We start from the raw sequence: 20,520 nt of genomic DNA on the forward strand, positions 1-20,520 counted from the left end.
CAGCATCGCACGAAAGTGCGCTGCTAATCAGCAACTCCTCCTTTTTGGCGTAGGGTGTTTTTTTTCTATATTCTACTGCCACGGTCTGCTGATAAGTGCCGCACATAAGTGCGGCATTTATCAGCGACTCGTTTGTTGGCGTAGGTTTTTTTTTTATACTTACTGTAAAAAAAACACGTAAAAAACACTACATTACACCACACTACATTGAATAAAGTTTGACACTACACCACTACATACCCCATATACCAATCCCCGTATAAAGATGACCCCCAGGGTGTTTTCGGCGTCAGAGGAATACGATATTATTGCCTCCGACACCGAAACAGCCAGTGAGGATGAATGGGAGGGATCCTTCTTTCCTCGATTCATCCTCATCATCCTCATCATCCTGTGACGTGTCTGGGGGGTAGCGTAGCGTACGCTGCCCCCCAGACACGTCTTTTCCGCCAGTACGGTCCCAATAAGAGATCACGGTATGAAATTCTCCAAACTCTGTGAGCGTACCTCAGGGTACACTTACAGATTTAGGGTACGTGCACACTGCGGAATGGCGAAGGATAACCCTTCGTGCATTCCGCAGCTGGCACCCGCTGGCGGACTGATGCGGGCACGCGTCTCCACCCGTGTCATAGACTCCATTCTATGCACAGGCGGATTCCATCGTCAATCCAAAGAATGAATACGTTGGACGGAGAGCGGAATCCGCCCGTGCATAGAATGGAGTCTATGACACGTGTGGAGACGTGCGCCTGCATCACTCCGCCGGCGGGTGCCAACTGCGGAATGCACGAATGGTTATCTGTCGCGATTCCGCAGTGTGCACGTACCCTTAGAGTGTATGTAGAAAGGGACACCCGAATCCAGCCCCCAGATGCCCCCTCCCCCCCCCATCCTCGGAACAAGTGGGAAGATCGTCCGGGAACTGATCTTCTCACTGCTGGATAAAGGTTACCACCTGTACGGGGATAACTTTTATACCAGCGCCCCCTCTTCTGGTCCCTCGCTGCCTGAGCTACTGTAGCTTGCGGCACGATCCGAACATATCAGAAGCAGTAATAGAGCCCTAATATTTAGCAGCCATGGAGCGGACCCAGCACTTCTGGATATGTGGGACCCCGTATCGCACTAGGAGAACATTTTCCAGGTGACGTCCCCCACACTGGAGAACGGGAGACCCCAGAAGAAGTGCATAGTGTGGCGTAACAGGGGGATCAGGAAGGACGCCATTTTCCAGTGTGACACCTGTCCTGATCCCCCCGACCTCTGCATACTGGATCGCTTCAAGGCGCACCACACGTCATTGGGGTTCTACATTATCTAAATTCTGTCCCTTATTCCTATTTCAGGGGTCACGTTGATCCAGGGATTATTCTGATCGCCATTATGTCGGGAAGGAATTTTTCCCCTGTGATGAGGCTACTGTCGTCTGCCTCACGAGGGTTTTTTGCCTTCCTCTGGATCAACACAGGTTGAATTTGATGGACACCTGTCATTTCCAACCTTATAAACTAATAATTGGCCTAATACCCCCAAATAAATTAGAATGGTCCCTTTTCCCCAGCTAAGTAGGTATGGCCGCCATTCCCATTAGAGGATGCCATGATGCAATTACAAAGCCTCTGTGCGGCCAGGACAGTAGAAACCCCCCACAAGTGACCCCATTCTGGAAACTACACCCCATAAGGAATCTAACAAGGGGGGCAGTGGGGATATGGCCCCGTGGTGACAGCCACATTTGGGACGTGAAAATGAAAAAAATGGTATTTTTTATTTTCTCGGCATATGTTCTACGTAAGTGACTGTCACCAGTGGGGTCCATATGCTCACTGCATTCCTTGTTAGATTCCTTATGGGGTGTAGTTTCCAGAATGGGGTCACTTGTCGGGGGTTTCTACTGACCTGGCAGCACAGGAGCTTTGTAATTGCGACATCCTCCATTCCAGCCTCTAAATGGCGCTCTGTCCCTTTGGTGGCTTGCCCTGTGCCCATATGGCACATTATGCCCACATATGGGGTATTTTCGTACTCAGGGGAAACTACCCTACACGTTTTGTGTTCATTTTCTTTTTTAACCCCTTGTGGAAATGGAAAAAATCAAGGCTAGACCAACATTTAGTGTAATTTTTGTAAAGTTTTTACTCTAAATCATTAATCTTGTCATGATTTTTTCGTTTTCACAAGGGGCTAAAAGATAAAAAAAACAATAAATGTGTAGAGCAATTTCCCCTGAGTACGGAAATACCCCACATGTGGACATAAAGCGACATGCGGGTGCAGGGTAAGCCTCCGAAGGGAAGGAGCGCCATTTCGTTTTTGAAGGCTGGATTTGAATGGAATGGATTTCGAGGGGCCATGTTGCATTTAAAAGGCCTCTGTGTTGCCAAGACAGTTGAAACCCCCCACAAATGACCCCATTATGGAAACTACACCCCTCAGGGAATGTAACAAGGGGTGTAGTGAGCATATGGACCCCACTGGTGACTGGCACAAATGTGGAACAATGTGGCGTGAAAATGAAATATTACATTTTTTACACTATAATGTTGGTTTAGCCTTGAATTTATCATTTTCACAAGGGGTTAAAAGAGAAAAAAACACACAAAATGTGTAGAGCAATTTCCCCCGAGTCCGTAAATACCCCACATGTGGACATAAAGCGCCATGTGGGCGCAGGGCAAGCCTCCGAAGGGAAGGAGCGCCATTTGGATTTTGGAGGTTGGATTTGGCTAGAATGGATGATGAACGCCATGTCGCATTTACAGAGCCCTCGTGCTGCCAAAACACTGGAAACCCCCCACAAGTGACCCCATTCTGGAAACTGCACCCCTCAAGGAATCTAACAAGGGGTGCAGTGAGGATATGGACCCCTTGATGACGGGCACATTTGTGCCATGAAAGTGAAAAAATTAAATTTTTTACTTTTACGTCACATTGTTCCACATTTGTGCCCGTCACCAGTAGGGTCCATTTGCTCACTGTGCCCCTTGTTAGATTCCTTGAGGGGTGTAGTTTCCAGAATGGGGTCACATGTGGGGGGTTTCCAGTGTCTTGGCAGCACGAGGGCTCTGTAAATGCGACATGGCCCTTGAAATCCTTTCCAGTGAAATTCAGCTTCCAAAAGCCAATTGGCGCTCCTTCCCTTTGGAGGCTCGTCCTGCCCCCCCTTGGCACTTTATCGCCACATGTGGGGTATTTCCGTACTCGGGAGAAACTGCGCTACACATTTTGTGTTTTTTTTTTTCCTCTTATCCCTTTAAGAAAATGAAAAATTGAAGGCTAGAACAACATTTTAGTGTAAAAAATAAATTTTTCTTTTTTCACGCCATATTGTTCGGAAAATCTGTGAAGCACCTGTGGGGTCCAGATGCTCACTACACCCCTTGTTACATTCCTTGAGGGGTGTAGTTTTCTAAATGGTGTCACTTTAGGGGTGTTTTTAGGTTTTGGCACCCCAGAGCCTCTGCCAACCTGAAGTGGTACAGTCAGAAATGACCAAATATAACGGAGGCGTTGAAATTCACTAGGCGCTCCTTTGTATCTGAGGCTTGTGGTTGCGTCAAATAGCGCAATAGGGCCACATATGGGGTATTTCTATAAACTGCAGAAACGGGGCAATAATTTTTGCGGTGCATTTCTCTGGTAATAGGTTTATAATTATGAAAAATATTGGATTACAATAAAATCTCTGCACAGAAAATTAAAATTTTCAAATTTCTTACACACTTAGCTTTTATTTCTGTGACTCCCCTAAAGGGTTAAAACACTTTCTGGATATGCTTTTGCAGAGTGTGGGGGGTGCAGTTTCTGAAATGGGGTGCTTTGTGGGGCTTTCTAACATACAGGCCCCTCAAATACACTTTAAACCTGAACAGGTCCCTAAAAATATCTGATTTTGAAATTTTGCTGAAAATTTGGAAATTTGCTGCTAATGTTTTAAGCTTCCTATCGTCTAAAAAAAAATGAAAGATCGTTTAATAAATGCCGCCAACATAAAGTAGACATGTTGCTAATGCTATTTAATATATAATTTATGTGGTATAGCCAATTTCTGTATACGCAAAAAAGTTTCAAAGTTGGAAAAATGCAGTTTTTCACATTTTTTCACAATATTTGTTTTTTTTTAATAAAGATTCGTTATAAGTATCGACTCCAATTTACCAGAAATGTAAAGTACAATATGTCACGAGAAAACAATCTCAGAATCAGCCGGATAGGTAAAAGCATCCCGAAGTTATTAATGAATAAAGTGACACTGGTCATATTCATAAAATTTGTCTCTGTCATTAAGGCCATTTCAAGCTCTGTCCTTAAGGGGTTAAGGAAGTGGGGCATTTTTCTATTGTCTTTAGATTTCTTTATAGAGGATGTAACACCTAGACATAAGCTAGACCAAATATATAAAGGACTTGCATTTGCAGAGGTTGTCCTAGCAGGATGCTTTTTAGGTATATGCTCATGCAGGGGGTAAATGAAGATACTACAAAAGCAAAGACACCCTCCTCAATAGGGCATCACTACTGGCATCCTGATGTTATATTCTGGAAGCTGATAGCAGTGCATAGTGGGGACCACTGTCTGTAAATGAGGAAGGTAAGCCTTTTATTTTTTTTTTTTTATAATTTACCCCCTCCCTTAGCCTACATCTAAAAAGCTTTCTGTCTGCCGCCTGCTTAGGTACAAAATGTTTGCACATAATCATCTTTCGGTTCATCCTGTGGTTATGTTGTTTATTATTTTACAATTTTTTTGTTTAAGTGTAATAACATGGGGTTTTTTTTGGTAAGAGGTTCTGCAAGGTTTCTATCTAATTCTAAGTAATGTAGCTAATACTTAAACCCTTTTGTTCAGAATTAACAGTTTTAATAAGTCACTTTTTTATTTTATTAATAAGTCTGTTTTATGCTTTAGTAAAGGCCACATCTGTCCCATATGATTTATTAGTTAATTACAAACCTATAGCAAACTATAGAAGCTAATGAAATGTCTTAAAGCTTTCTTTTAAAGAAAGGTCATGGTGCAAATATTACAAAAAGATGTGTTGCTAAACTATCATACTGAAACAAGAAAACCACTGATAACACTTGCCAAAGGATAACTTTAGTTCATGAATTGAATCAATTAAAATTAATGTAACAAATTATCGTTTAGTTTAATTGTGATAGATTTAGGGTGGCCATTAATTGGGACAAAAGAAATCCTCATCTCGATCTTCGTTCTATGTTAGAAAGCAAGTTTGGGGAAGGCATAAGGATCTGTTCACAGTTGTATTATAAGTTTGTCATGGAAACAATAATGTAGTGTTAAATCTGTCACAAAACAGACACTAGAGGTGACTGACACAGTGGTTCTCCAGCCCACCATGAAATGCCAAAATCTCTAATACTGAATGAAAATTCCACAATTCCTCTAATGGCCTGTTCACACTACAGATTCAGTGCGGAGATTCCACCAGGAACCTCTGTCCGCGGACTCTGGGCTGAATCCTTCCAGCTATGTCTTTTAATAGGAAGGCATGTGCACCCCCGCTCTCCACTCAAAGAATTGACATGTCAATTCTTCGAGCGGAGAGGCACGCGAGTCCTCCCATTCAAAGACATATGGATTTGTAGTCGAATCTGTAGTGTAAACAGGCCCTTATACATTTAATGGTTAGTAGTATGCAACACATTTCAAAGGTTGTCCAGTCTTTTTCATTCGGCATCCTGATGAGGTAGGCAGACACTGAGGATTATGTATAAACATATATTTTTTTTTTATTTTTGGCATTGTAACAATAAAGCGCTTCACAGCAGGATTCAAAGGGTGAAAAATATAGACTGGTGTAAAAGGACCATTATAATCAATCACAGTTCAGCTTTCAGCCCTGGTAAAATTAAAAAGGAGCTGTGATTGGTTGCTTTGGGCAGTTTACACCAGTGTATATTTTACACTCTTATAACTCTGGGTAGTCTCTGGTTCAAAGTTATAGGTAGCACTTGTGATGATGGATCCCCTTTAGTGAGTATGTGTCCGGGAAAAGCATATGAGAGGTAATGTTAGCAATTAGGTTTACTCCTCTATCCTTGCATGGTTTTAGGAAGAGTTGGGATAGTTCTAGTGTGCTTAGCTAAGGAAATATTCATGAATTGACTCCCAAGAGGTTGACATTAGTGGAAATGTGACAAGTTATCAATGAAACTTTCATCTCTACTGGAGGCCTATCCTAAGTGCTAGACCTGTAAAGGACTTCATACTTAAAGGGGTTATCCAGCGCTACAAAAACATGGCCACTTTTCCCCCCTACTGTTGCCTCCAGTTCAGGTGCAGTTTGCAATTAAGCTCCATTTACTTCAATGGAACAGAGTTTCAAAACCCCACCCAAATTGGAGACAACAGCAGGGGGAAAGTGGCAATGTTTTTGTAGAGCTGGATAACCCCTTTAAGGAGAGCTTTGATGCTTTTTTGAACAATATAATACAATTTATGAATACTAGATTTCTGAGGATAGGATGTTGACCCAAGAATTTAGAAGTGGCACAGCTGCAGATATATATATAATGGGGGTTTAACAATTTCTACATAATAGCATCACCGTGGTGAATGTATATGGAAAGCAGGTACTGCGGCCACGGTGTAGAATATTATACTATGACTATTGGTACATTAGACATTGGCCAATCGGTTTTACAAAAAAGCAAAACACAAAGAGATTATGAAATGGTTTTACATTCTCTGATATAAAAGCACAACTCAATTTCGAGTTGGTTGTAAACACTACATTGATATGTTTTATTAAATGTTTCTTGAAACCCTCACAATAATGAAGCAATGAAGATGAAAGCAAAAACATTTAAGGTTTTATTCTTTTCCAAACATGAATCAAAGCAATCTTATAGACTTGCTGGAATAAAACAAATTGGGTCATTACATTATAAATATTTTTTTTTTCATATACCGTTTTATGTTTGAAAAGCCTTTCTGCTGTTTGAACAAGTCTAGCACACTACTATAAATACACTGCTCATTATTTTAAGACTTTCTTTGAAGGCTGTCGTGTTACTAGCTCATCAATACAGTCACTTATTTGGCATACATGGCCTTCACTATAGAAATGTGCATTCAATATTAGCAAAATGATCTAGATGCCCTGGAGATAAATATTTCCAGTATCTATTTTCCTATTTTATGTACCCTAGAACTACCCACATCTTTCAGTTTTGAACAAAGTTTAGCATCTTCCGAAAAAATGAAGCACAGGATGATAAGGCAAATGGTTTAATTGAAGTAATTGTCCACTTGCGTTCTCTATTTGGTCAAGCACAAAAATTATAATGTTGGAATGTTTGCTTAGGCCTGAATGGCCCCAACTCTACAACCCCTGTAGCTATGTCACTGTCGAGAAATGGAAATTCAGCTATGCTACATATTCAACCTATCTGTCCATTATTTACATCTTTTAGGGGTAAACCACCAAGATGGTGTAGGAAATAGTATAGGTCTTACAGTGTAGAAAAAAATATGCAAAGTGGCTCTTTTTTAGAGTTAAAAGAGCGTTCTCTTTAGTGTTACCTATGGGAGTTTTCATGTAATCAATGCTCAACATTTATACTAAAGTCCAATGGGTGGCACTAGAATCACCATTTTCGTACTGCAAATACGACACTAAATTATACATTATGGCTATGTTCCTACTGCGTAATAATATTGGGGAAAGCGGCTGTCTTGTAAAATAGACAGTTGCTAATAATATATATATATATATATATATATATATATATATATATAAATAAATATTGTGCTAAAATGGCCATCTATTATAAAAATAACACAGCCCATATAGTACAGTAAAGTCTATTGCACATAGGATTAGCATTGACATAAAAATTTGCTTTAAGCGCCTCTTAAGAATTTGTGGTTTTTGTACCTTGTGCGGGCTTAAAGGGATTGTCCAGTGAAAATCTTTTTCTTTCAAATCAACTGATATCAGAAATTTTTATATATATATTAATTTACTTCTAAAAGAAATCTTAGGTCTTCCCATACCTATTAGATCCTATTTGTCATGCAAGAATAGTTGTTTTATTTTCAGTTTGACACAGTGCTCTCTGCTGACATCTCTGTCTGAGACAAGAACTCTGTCTTGGTTTTCTATAAATACCCATTGAAAACCTCTCCTCTGGCCTGGACAGGAACTGTCCAGACCAGATGTCAGCAGAGACCACTGTGTTAGACTGAAAATAAAACAATATTTCCTGTAGGACATACAGCAGCTGATAAGTATGGGAAGACTTGAGATTTTTTAATGGAAGTAAATTACAAATCTATATAGCTTTCTAACACCAGTTGATTTGAAAGAAAAAGATTTTCCTTGGACAACCCCTTTAAGTATACATATTTCTGTTGGCTGTGACTGATTGGCTTGCCTTTGCTCCTGCAGATTCTTAATACCTAAGCTATTCATGGATAAGAAAGACAAGTTTCAGCATAACCGATCTTGCCTAATAAATGCCAACACTGTGATCAGCTTCTTGTCTGTCTGTGTATTTTGTTGTTGTCCCCAGTTTTTTATTTATTACAAAATAAAAAAAAGGGCTGTGTTGAGTCATTGCTTTCACATTACATTAAGTCAGGTATACAGGACTGATAAACATCAAGATACTGAATATATATTGCAAGGCTTCTGCTCGAACATTTATTCATACCAGAAAATGTAATATATATTCATTCCTCTAAAATTAAGGCATGTTCAGATATGTCGCTGTCTTATATCTTTTTTCATCCTGTAGTATTTTTTAAGAATCCGTCACTTCTTCTACATGGTTTTAACCTCTAAATGTCCAAATAAGTCACAGGACTGTCCACTTACCATTAAGACAGTAGGTATATCCCATAATGACTGGCTATCTCCCAAATTACCAAATAGCCTATCCAAACCACAGAGACACTATAATGCCATGAATAAATATGGATACTTTATTAAATAATTAAAACATTATGAATCTTACACAAAAAGTCCGCATACAAGACTGGTAAAATAGCACTTACATAAAGGGATAATATCCTGGTTAAGATCAGCCTCTCTCTATGTAATTATATTCCAAAAGGCTCAATGACTGCAGGTACACCCAACAATAAACATAAGACCCAATGGTCAAATCTCATTACAATGGGCCAGAAAACTTACTGCTAATGCAGCAAGAAATGGTGCAAGAGGAGCCAAAAGAATATATTCATATCGCAACCAGCCTAGAATGCCACCATGACCTGCCTAATGCTGTCTAGAGTATGACCGTTCAGAACACTCACATAGACAGCTTGTAGAGCCATAAGATGAGGAAAGAAAAGGTAACTTAAGCACAGCAACAGTCCTGTGGCTGACAACAGAGATAGTAGAGAAGAACATCTGTGCCTGACAGGAGAATGGTAATACTATGGCTGGTAGCAGAGGCATCAATCCTATGGCTAGTAGCAGAGGCATCAATCCTATGGCTAGTAGCAGAGGCATCAATCCTATGGCTAGTAGCAGAGGCAGAAGAACGTCAATATCTCTGACTGTTGGCAAAGGCAGGAGTCATCAGTCCTATAGTCATTAGCAAAGGCAGGAATAAGGCAGTTCTATGGCTGGCACTGCACTAAAGCTATAATGATGGCCCTGCAGTCTTCCTGCGCTCCATCTCAATGCCTCTGTCTGGAGCTGTATTGAACCGAATAACCAGGGCTAAACAAATTCAGTGGAAAGGAAGCCGAGTGGCTTACACTTTACACACAGTTTTCAGTGTAAAATCGGTGGAAATTAATTTTATTTTTGATAGTGTTCACATATACTATTACATGAGCATATATTGTTATGTAGGAATTAGTTCTGCAGTTACAGCAGGAGCACTGCTGTTTGTTAGAACTGTGTTTAAGTCAAATTTATATCCCAATTTGAAAACGCTGGAACTGTCAATCCACTCTGGAGACAGTCTATGTATCCCACAATAACGGCAATCTTTGATTAAATTATATATCCTATCTGAAAAAAAGAGATATATGATGCCTCCTATTTAAACAAATATCTGGGGTCATGGCGGCATCCCAGGCTGGAGGAGACACAGGTATGTATGTTTGATCCTCTCCATTTGCATTTTTTTTCCCCATGCACATTTAGTGTGGGGGTAGGGTTTGCGGTACTGGCCCGATGTTGTAACCTAACGAATAGTGATATTTGTGTGACTAGTGAGGGTATCTGTTACCGCTGTATTTATTGCTATTTGTGCTGTGCAGTCTGTATCAGTTTATTATAAGCATTTGTTTATATACATTATCATCATCTGAGCCAGTCTGGCATGGTGCTTGTTTGTGTTTGAATCATCACTGCTTTTTTAAGACTGTTTAAGAGACTTAAAAAAGATATTGGTTTAAATAAGAGACTTCATTTATCTCTTTTTTCAGATAGGATATATTTAGCCAAAATTAGAATTGGTAGGAGTCTGACCTCTGGGACCCCCACAGATTCCGGAAATTAAGGGAGTGTAGTGCTGGTTGTGTCCCCTTCATTGTTTTTCTCTTACGCAGCAGCAGCCGAGCCACCAGCTGTACAGGGAACTATATTGCGCCCACATTCAAGTCAATGGCGCTATGAAAGTCAATATTTGAAAAGGGGTCAAAGCCATGTGAGCACTGCAATAGATTAACAACAAAATACTGCCATTTTTATTCTCAGAAAAGTGGTTATAAGAAATGGCAAGTAAGAGTAGGATCCTGACATTCAGTACGCTAGTAATTTTCAAATTAGCATTTAAAATTAAGGGCATTTTACTAATATGTTTGTCATCTTTTTTATAAGACTTACAATTTTATGAAAATACATATATTTTTTTCTATACGAGGGGATGCAGGAACATTTATTAGATTTCTTTGATCCTGTTGGTTTTGATGATAGGAATATGTTTTTTTACCTTCTGAATTTACTCTGTTGTGAACACTGTGGCTTTATTTCTTTTTTTTTTTCTATTTGTATAAAAACTGCTACATTTTTACCTTCATAGGGGTCTTTGAAAAGCTGTTGGTTTTGATGTGATTTTGTGCTTTTGTTTAATACAATGTGCAAACCACTGGTGTATACCATTCTCTACACCAAGGTCACATACTGTATGTATCCAAACTATCCTTACTGTTTATTGGAATATCATCAATTTGTAAAAAATTAAGTCATGCGTCGGAGTTAGTGCTATGTATTGTACATTTCCCTTTCTTATAGTAGAGTCAAACTTTGAAACTGCATAGGGTTTATACTTATTTTTATATATTAGATAATCCAGAAGTATCTGGTCATCCATAATACATTTGGTCTTGTTTCTGAACCTGCAGCTAGACATTATTGTATTTTCTGCTTTCTTTCTAGATTCCAGTGTTAATCAATTTAAGTCAGGATGAAGATGTTGATCTCCCGATTCAACCCCTCATATTTGCTCTTGCCATCGGTGCTTGTTTTGGAGGTAAGGAATTTAACACATTGTTGAACACTTAAGAAATCTTGTTAGTTTATGATGGTGGTCTACATTCATAAAGTTAGCAGCAAGTAATAAGCATGTTTTATTGCGATGAGGGTAACATTTTAACTCCCCTACTAAGGCTGAGAATGATCCTTTCCTATTTTGCCATATTTTTAAGTTGTCTTTATTCAATGATTCATGACTAATACATAGTACGATAAAAAATTCGGGAACTAGGCCATTTTTTTTTCTTTTTCATTCTTGTGATTTTAGAACATGATCCTTGGACATGACAATTAAAAATAATTAATAATTTATATGGTTGTGTTGTAATGCAGTGTGAAGAAATATCATTTAAAAATGGTAATTTGTTTTTCTTATTATTTTGACATATTTAAAAATCCAGTCTATGATGGACAACAAGGTTCCTATATGGGCTTATGATCATGATTATGTTATAGTTTTGATAGAATCCAAGGCATCAGAAATTTATCTAAAATCTTATCTTTTATTCCATTCCATAATGTCAATGTCATGGCCTGGTGTGGACTTTTTTTTTAAGCTGTCTGAAATACGACACATAAACATATCTACCACCCTTGCATATGTATATGGCGGTGCAGACCTTGCCAACTACTTCCCCCCCTTAGTCACACTTTTTTTTTTTTCTGTGCAGAACCTTATGAAACATAGGTTAAAACACTTTAAAATAGATTGTCACTCTAGACCACAATGGATGGTTAGGAGAGGATTTCCCCATACAGACAGGTTATACAGTATTTGTATGTGATGGTATGCTTATTCACAGAACATTTCAATGTTTACTTGATTTCCCTTATGACAAACTGGGAGCATGTGTCTGTTTTTACTGTAAGTTGTTTAATGTTTAACCCGGCCCTTAGTTCAGTGGCCAATCATAAAACTACATAGTATGTCGCTTAATCCATTAGGCACATACCCCTTCCTGTCCACGTCATTCTAGCGTACTGCCTCTGTCTATTTCTACATAAGCTGCGTTTTACACACCAGGGCCTCCATAGGTTAATGTCCCTGTCAATTCTGTGTTGTCACACTGCCTGCAAAACAGCCCATCTCCAGTCAGTACAACGTAACTCTCAATTAGGGTGGTATGGCTACAAGGGTGTAAACACCACTTCACCAACTAGAATACAGGCATTACTCAGAGAGGTTTCCTTAGACACTGGCACTACTTAGATTATGGTATAGTGGTGGTATATATATGTGGTTGGTATAAAAGATCTTAAAGGAGATGTATTGTATTGCCCCCCCAAAAGTTATAGAAATCACCAATATACACTTATTACGGGAAATGCTTATAAAGTGCTTTTTTACCTGCACTTACTACTGCATCAAGGCATCACTTCCTGAAAATGGTGATGTCACAACCCGACTCCCAGAGCTGTGCGGGCTGTGGCTGCTGGAGAGGATGATGGCAGGGGGACACTGAGGGACACAGGGCACTGGAAGGACACTGAGCATCCCTCTGTCATCATCCTCTCCAGTAGCCACAGCCCGCACAGGTCTGGGAGTCGGGTCGTGACATCACTATTTTATTCAGGAAGTGAAGCCTTGATGCAGTAGTAAGTTCAGGGAAAAAAGTACTTTATAAGCATTTCCCATAATAAGTGTATATTGGGGATTTGTATAACTTTTGGGGGGCAATACAATACTTAAAAACATAAAAAAATTGCTGGACTTCTTTAATTCCAATGTAAGGATAAGATTTTGAAAACATATGAAATATGTAAAAAAACTATGTGAATTTGCTATTTATAAAGTGAGTTTTTATTTTTTGTTCCTTTGAATATATTCTCTTCGACAAGCAGTTGAAACTTTCTGTATTTTTAAGATCAAGTAGTATTTAAAAGTAGGTACGGCAGTCAGCCCTATATTAACACAGCAGGGATTATCCTTGTTTTTTGCTTTTGATACTCTACAAAAAAATTACTTCTCCAATACAATAAAATTCAGAACACTGAATTGCTTAATGTTCATGTACAGAACATGCCTTCGGGCTACAGAAAGCTTGGGTCACTGGTAATTTGATGTACTGCAGTTACAAAGTAAAGGACAAAATCCAGATATTAATCTTATCTGTAGTGCCCTAAATATAAGATTCAATTTAAGTCTAAAACTCTAGTCTAGGAGCTCTTTTTTTTTTTTTTTTTTAATCTGTTTAAAAATAAATGCAAATAATGCTACATATACATATCACAGATCGAGCCATAAAGTCAAGTTAAAATAAGTATTCAGCTTTAGTCTGCAGGTCAGACATTCTCAAACCAATGTAAGTTTTAGTTGCTGGGAAATCCACAATGATGTTTCTCCATACCTTGGGACTTTTAGTTCATGACACAGTTAGACATGTTTCACAAAGGGCATTTAACAACTAAAACGCTATGGCCAGATACTGGTCAAATGTCCTTAAGCAAAATATGGAAATGTTCGTATACGAATGGTTCAGGGTCATAGCTAGGACTCACAGGGCCCCATAGCAAAAATTTTAAAGGGCCCTATTTATATATATATATACTGTACATACACACACTGCTAGTTTATCAGTGCCTAAGCAGAGATCTCTGTCTTCTGCTTGCTAACCCTTTCTTTGTGTTGCAGCATGTAAGTAAACATTGGGTCACTTACACACTGCAGTACATGAAGGGTTAAGCAGAAGGACACACTCTTACCTTCTCCCCCGGGCCCCCTCCTGCATGGGCCCCATAGCAACTGCCTCCCCTGCCTCTATGGTAGCTACGCCACTGGTCTAGGTATGGCTCTTTTTTACTATGGGCAGAGTAATAAGTTGAAGGACAGCAGGGGAGGATTTAAACATAATAAACAAGGCATACACATCCGTCCTGGTCTCCTGTGGTTGCTGCTACTGGTTTTTCACTGGTCGACTCTGTTTCCCAGTTAGCTCAGTCAATTAGTGGCTGCAGTAATGTCCCATCTCAGCCACTGATTGAGTTGGCAGTTGGTAAAGTGACATCCCAGGAACTTGGAAATAGAGGAAACCAGTGGAGAACTTGGAGCTGCTGCTGTAGGGGGGAAGGGTGTATATACCTTTTTTTTATGTTGACACCACCTCTTGCTGTCCTTCAATTTTATTTTTATTTTTGGCTGGCACAACTCCTTTAAAAAATGTCAGGAGATAAGCTTAGAACATGTTAAAATAAAATAAAAAAGGTGCATGTATGCATGTTTGTACAGTATGTATGTATGTATGCATGTAAAAATACCATAATAAACAAGAACTTTATTTGCATTGTAAATTGCTGCTGGTATAACCAATGTGAAGGAGGTATCATCAGCTGTACCGAGTAGTAACAGAACCACCTAGTCATCTGTGGAAAACAATTTCATTCTGATAATGCTGCAGTTTAATATTGTTGCTCATGATACAGGTCTGTTCATGTTTCTTAGTATTGATAAAATATTTTCATAAATTCTTTCTTAAACCATGCCTAGACAACATGTTCTGTGTTGCTACACTGACAAGATATAGAACACCACCAGTGTTCTAGTGGTCATTACATACGCACATGAGCACAGAAAAATCCCTAACGTTCCTATTAGCAGTATGTAGAAGCTGTTGAAAATTGTATGGTTTGGATAGACTGACAAATAATTGGAGCGTACAGGGATCACTTCCCATAGATTTCCCACTGGTATATCCAGCTCCTTTCCATTTGTCACTATTTAAGGTCAGGATCAAACAGTGTGGTTGCTGCAAACGTTTTTCCTCACAAATGGTTGAATGCAAAACAGCAAAGATGCACAAAGTTTTCTTCCGTGAAAAAAAAACAAAAAAAACAGAGTACCTTGAGATTTTTTAACTAACATACTAAGCCTGGAATTTTTTTTTTTAATTTTCTACAAAATAACTGGCTTGCCCACTCATTTTATATCACCATGAAGTACTTGAGCATATAGATATACTGATAATGTGTCCTTCATTTGCAGGAAATGGAACATTGATTGGGGCATCAGCAAATGTTGTTTGTGCTGGGATTGCAGAACAACATGGATATGGATTTTCCTTTATGGAATTTTTCAGGTTTGCTTTATTTTTATTATTTGTAAAACCTAGAATTTGTTTTCTGTAAATAATATACAGCAGTATGCAACAGTGTAAAATTACTTGATTATTAGATGTAACCGATACTTCCTCTTATAACTTTGCTTCATTGGCAAGTCTTTCTCTTGACATGCCCACTTTTTAATGCCCATAGGCTGACCGCTCGATGTCTATTTTACCGCCTACTGCTCTGCTCTAAAAGCAGTGGTCTGGCTGGTGGATATATAGCTGTAGTGTAGATTGGTGGACATATCAAGTATATAAACTGTATAATTATCAATATATGTATACTATAGCTATACACCAGCCAGACCACTGCTTTTAGAGCAGAGTCGTGGTTGGTAACCTAGACAACAAGCTGTCAACAATGGGAGGGAAAGAGCAGCCATATCAGGAGAAGGAGGCAAGGTTGCTAAATGAATTTATGTACAAAAATAATGACCTTGAGATGCCTTAGCAAATGACAAATTTTTAACCATGTCACATTGAAATGCAGTCATGCATCTACAGGGTTGCATGTTTTAAAGCAAGTAGGATGAAGCCGAGTGATATATTGTTTTGTGGTAAAAGTTCCAGTATAAAGTCTCATTTAATTCTCTGCTCATTTTGGGCTTAGTGGTTAGGTGGGTTGTTCCTTTTGTTAATGTGCATACACAGCTGGCTGTCAGCCACTGATTAGGACCACTCACTTGACTACTAAACTCAGAACTAGCAGAGGTTTTAATAACATATTATACTGGAACATTTGAATCTGTAACCTGCTGCCTGTGCGTTGGACTACATATTCAATGTGCTCCTTTCAGCCAATTGGGGAAGGGGGCTTTGCATTAGACAGCATTGTGTAAATGTCATGAAGGCTAACATTTACCAAATATGCCACTGATAACTATCTTTCTATGACAGCATTACTAAGAAAGTTAAAATCATTTGAAAGCTATGTTTACACAGTGTAAAAACTACTGCAGTAGTTATTATTGAAAATTACGGACCTCTCTGTTGCTGCAATGAACACTGCTGTCACTGCAGAAATGGCTATAGTGTTTACACACAGCATGCACTACGGCCGTAGTTAACACTCTGTGCACACAATGTATATAGCCTTGCTACTGGCTGTACATTGTACAGAGGGCTATGGCTTAATGGATTGCATGCGCACCCAAAGGTGCCCACAATCTAATAAAATAAAATGTAAAGCAAAATGTGAAATAGCGGCCATTGTTTGACACAGCCATGTCAAACAACTGCCACTGTTTTACAGCATGTGAACATGGCATAAAGGTAATCACTGATTAAATGTTGTTGAAAATTGGTTGTTGTAAATCATCCTTTAGTGCAGTGGTGGGGAACCTGCGGCCCTTCAGCTGTTGCATTAGGCTGGGTTCACACTGCGTTTTTGCAATCCGTTGAACATTTACATTTTCTGAAAAAAAAAGAATGCAAAAACGGATGCAATTGTGTGTCATCCATTTGGATACATTTTTTCCATTGACTTCCATTATAAGAAAAAACTGATCAAAAGGGATCCTTTTTTTAACGGACACAAAAGTAGTGTTGACTACGTTTTTCTGTCCGTTAAAAGTAACCAGTTAAAAATGGATATGTTCAACGGATTGCAAAAACGCTGTATGAACCCAGCCTTACAATTCCTGTTATGTCTGGACAGCAAATTTCCTGCCACTGTTTCAAAAACTCATTGAAAAATATTGTCAAGTAGACTGGAATTCGTTTAGATCATCAAGATGATGATCTACATCTAGATTTATTCCAGACTATATACAATATTCCCCATATACTAACTCCCATAAAATTGTAGATTTAGACCAGAAGTACATTGTAAGGCTGTGGACACACACACACACACACACGCACAGAAAAATACAGTGGTAATTTTGAGGTAAAAATACACCTCTAATAATGTGCTCCATTGAAGTCAATAGGAAATTGTCTGGAAACTGTATAGAATACCAGCTGTAATTGATTACAACCATTTAAATAAACATACTCAATATTTACTACTAGCTTTTGCAAAAAACAAACACAAACATTTATTTTCACCTATTCAGTGTTTTATCTTGACTCAAAATTACAGTCATATTTTGATATTATTTTATGGTATGTGAACATAGCCTAAAGGTAAAATGTAAAGAATGCCAGAGGCAGTCCTGAGTGCGGCAACCCACTTGGTGATGGCTGAGTAGTGACCGGTGGTGTCCTTTGATTGCCCTTTAAACATCAAATAAATTAACCTTGTAATTACAGTCATTTTAGGCATTTCAAATGGCAACCAACAGGAAATGTGCTTTGCTTATTAGACCTTTCTACACTTGACGCAAATGCATTTGAGTAATATACAAAGTGATGGGAACAATGATTCTATTTGAGGTTCAGAAATCCTTTATATGCTGCAAATAATGGAACACTGGCGGTGTCTGCAGGGAATGGCAGAGCCAGCTGGGTATCTTTTGTTTAGGAATATGCCACAAGCTTTGACTGATACTCAAAGAAAACAAAATGTTCACAGAAACCATTCTCCGTAAGTTATAATTTAAATCCCATCAGTATGCTTTATATGTAATTCAAGGTGTATTAATATATAGCTTTTAAAATGTACACTCTGTTATCACAGAAAACAGATTGTTTCAGTTCCTGAAATTTTGTGACACGTACTTTTAACAAAATTATTCTCAGTAGGCAGTTCAATTTATCCCTTTCTGTAAATGGTGACCAATAAAGCATGCAATGCAATGCTTTTAGTTGGGCCGCCAATCCCACTTGCGAGAAGGATTAATGGGATTTCCTACTGTTGTTTTATCAGATGATTTAGTTTATGCTATATATAAAATGTGTGAATTATTACGCATGGGAATCCACAGACCTTTTAGTGGCTGACTTCTAAAAACAAGATTCACTTAATGGCATTCCATTAGTGAGTGTAAAAATACTGAACTTAATGTGAAGAGCAAATGACAAAAAATAGGAAGCATACAATACAACTGCATACGTAAACGTAGGCAATTGAACTTTTGATTTGTACAATGAGAAATTTTGTGGTTTGGACTTATGGGCCTTTATTCTTGCTTTAGTATGTTTAAAAAAAGAAAAGAATTCTACCTGATAAAATTGGACGCTTGAAGTTTGAGCCTTGGGTTGTAAAGATGAGCACCGCTGCGAAAACTCATGCTGTAAACTAAATGATGGCAATGCTGGAGAAGTGAGGTCATAGAACTATACTGTAATTATATTGATTTTCAATCTTTGGAGTACAACTACAACCCTCTCAGCCATAAAAAAGAATGATGTTTAATACATGCTGTGGACTGTTACATTGCTAAATATTAGCAAGTTTCACAGTAAGAATTATGATTTAATGTTACATTACGAGCAATCAATTTTCAAACATTATGGCTGTTTTCTCAGTAGAGACCAATATATATGGCAATGTTCACAGTGGACTTCTTAAAGCTTGGCTGGTATTTTTTTTTTTTTTACTTGTTAAGGATCATTAAATTTCTATATTGAAATTTTATGCAGCCCTGTAAAACAACGCTCTTGTAGAAGTCCATCTAATGTTTTACTCTTGGCTGTCTTAACAGTAATAACAGAACGGTAATAACAGGAATCCAGCTTATTTGTTTTTAGCTGGACAGTGCCAATTTACATTTGACAGATACTATGGAATTGGCACAATTTAAGGAAAGCTCTTCTATTCATCTGGATAGTATCTCTGTAGTTATGTGTATTGTGCTACTGTTTTACTCAGTGGCTGATTAAGCTGTATGAGCTTATGGCTGTCTCTTTCTGTAGAGGTTAATCACATAATGGTGCTACTGTTGTAGCTGGGTATACTGTAGGTTTATGCTATACACTTTTTTTTGTTTTAATCTTTTAGGTCTAAAGATTCACTAAATATGGTGCGGGGAGACAGGTGGTGTTTAGCTGGGCAAGATGATAGTGTACTGCTTAGACACTTGTCACAGTGGCCAGGAGTGGTATTTGCCCGCCCCTGGATGTACCAAAACACACTCTTTAGGTAGAACAGGTGTAGGTGTAAGGTGAAGAACCACAGTCTCCAGCAATTAGACTTAACCAAGAGTACAGTTTGACTGTGCCTTTAAGAAGAGATTCACTACAGTCTCCTGTATCAAAAAAAGGGTAGCGGTTTAAAAAAGGGCCACGTCAACGGCATCCCAGTGCCAGTGCTGTTCTATTCATGTAAAAAAACAAAAAAAAAAAAAAAACAAAGCGATGTACCTAGTGGTACATACGCTTTAACCATTTACATCACTTTTCTCTTCAGCTGTGTTAAATGTGTAGGATACAGTGAGACATCTAGTGGTGGGAGTAGCAAAGTACTGTACTTCACCCCAGAGCATACCTGACAGTGGTACCCACCTACAGGTGTGCTAAATACAGCAATGACACACCTGCTCTGGGACACTGCAATAGCACAAAGTGAATCAGTCACAATTAACTTCCAAACTGCTGACACTGTTAGATGCTGTTGGAGCCAGGCGATGCATGGTACCTTTTATATATATATATATATATATATATATATATATATATATATATATATATGTCTTTGCTTTTATGTTGCTGTGCAGAGTGTCAGAGGCTTTCTCAAGCTTCTGAAGTGCTGAGGGCTGTAATGCCTTCTTGTTACCCTCCTATAACTTAACCTTCTAGCTTGCTATCAATCAAGCAGGGATAGGGGTGGAAGTAAGGAGGCATTCCAGGACTTTTGTGCAGAGAAGCTTTCGTAAAATCCTGGAGTGTAAAACCATTTCTCTGTTATAGAATCAAAGCCTTATTATGGGGTACTATGGGGGACATTTATCAGACTGGAGTAAAGTAAAATTGTCTGTTGCCCCTAGCAACCAATCAGATTCTATCTTTTATTTTTCAAAGAATCTGTGAAGAATGAAAAGTGGAATCTGATTTGTTGCTAGGGGCAACTAAAAC

General features: G+C 38.6%; 1 protein-coding gene across 1 annotated transcript in view; it reads left to right on the plus strand.

Moving 5' to 3' along the window:
- OCA2 (OCA2 melanosomal transmembrane protein) overlaps positions 1–20,520 on the plus strand; it is a 184,038-nt gene that overhangs the window by 148,490 nt on the left and 15,028 nt on the right. Inside the window, exons 21-22 of the mRNA XM_069972387.1 lie at positions 11,369–11,462; positions 15,444–15,537. Coding sequence (XP_069828488.1) covers positions 11,369–11,462; positions 15,444–15,537 — 188 coding nt within the window. The remainder of the gene's footprint in view (positions 1–11,368; positions 11,463–15,443; positions 15,538–20,520) is intronic.

This window comes from Dendropsophus ebraccatus, chromosome 5 (genome assembly GCF_027789765.1).
Source record: "Dendropsophus ebraccatus isolate aDenEbr1 chromosome 5, aDenEbr1.pat, whole genome shotgun sequence".
Taxonomy (NCBI): domain Eukaryota; kingdom Metazoa; phylum Chordata; class Amphibia; order Anura; family Hylidae; genus Dendropsophus; species Dendropsophus ebraccatus.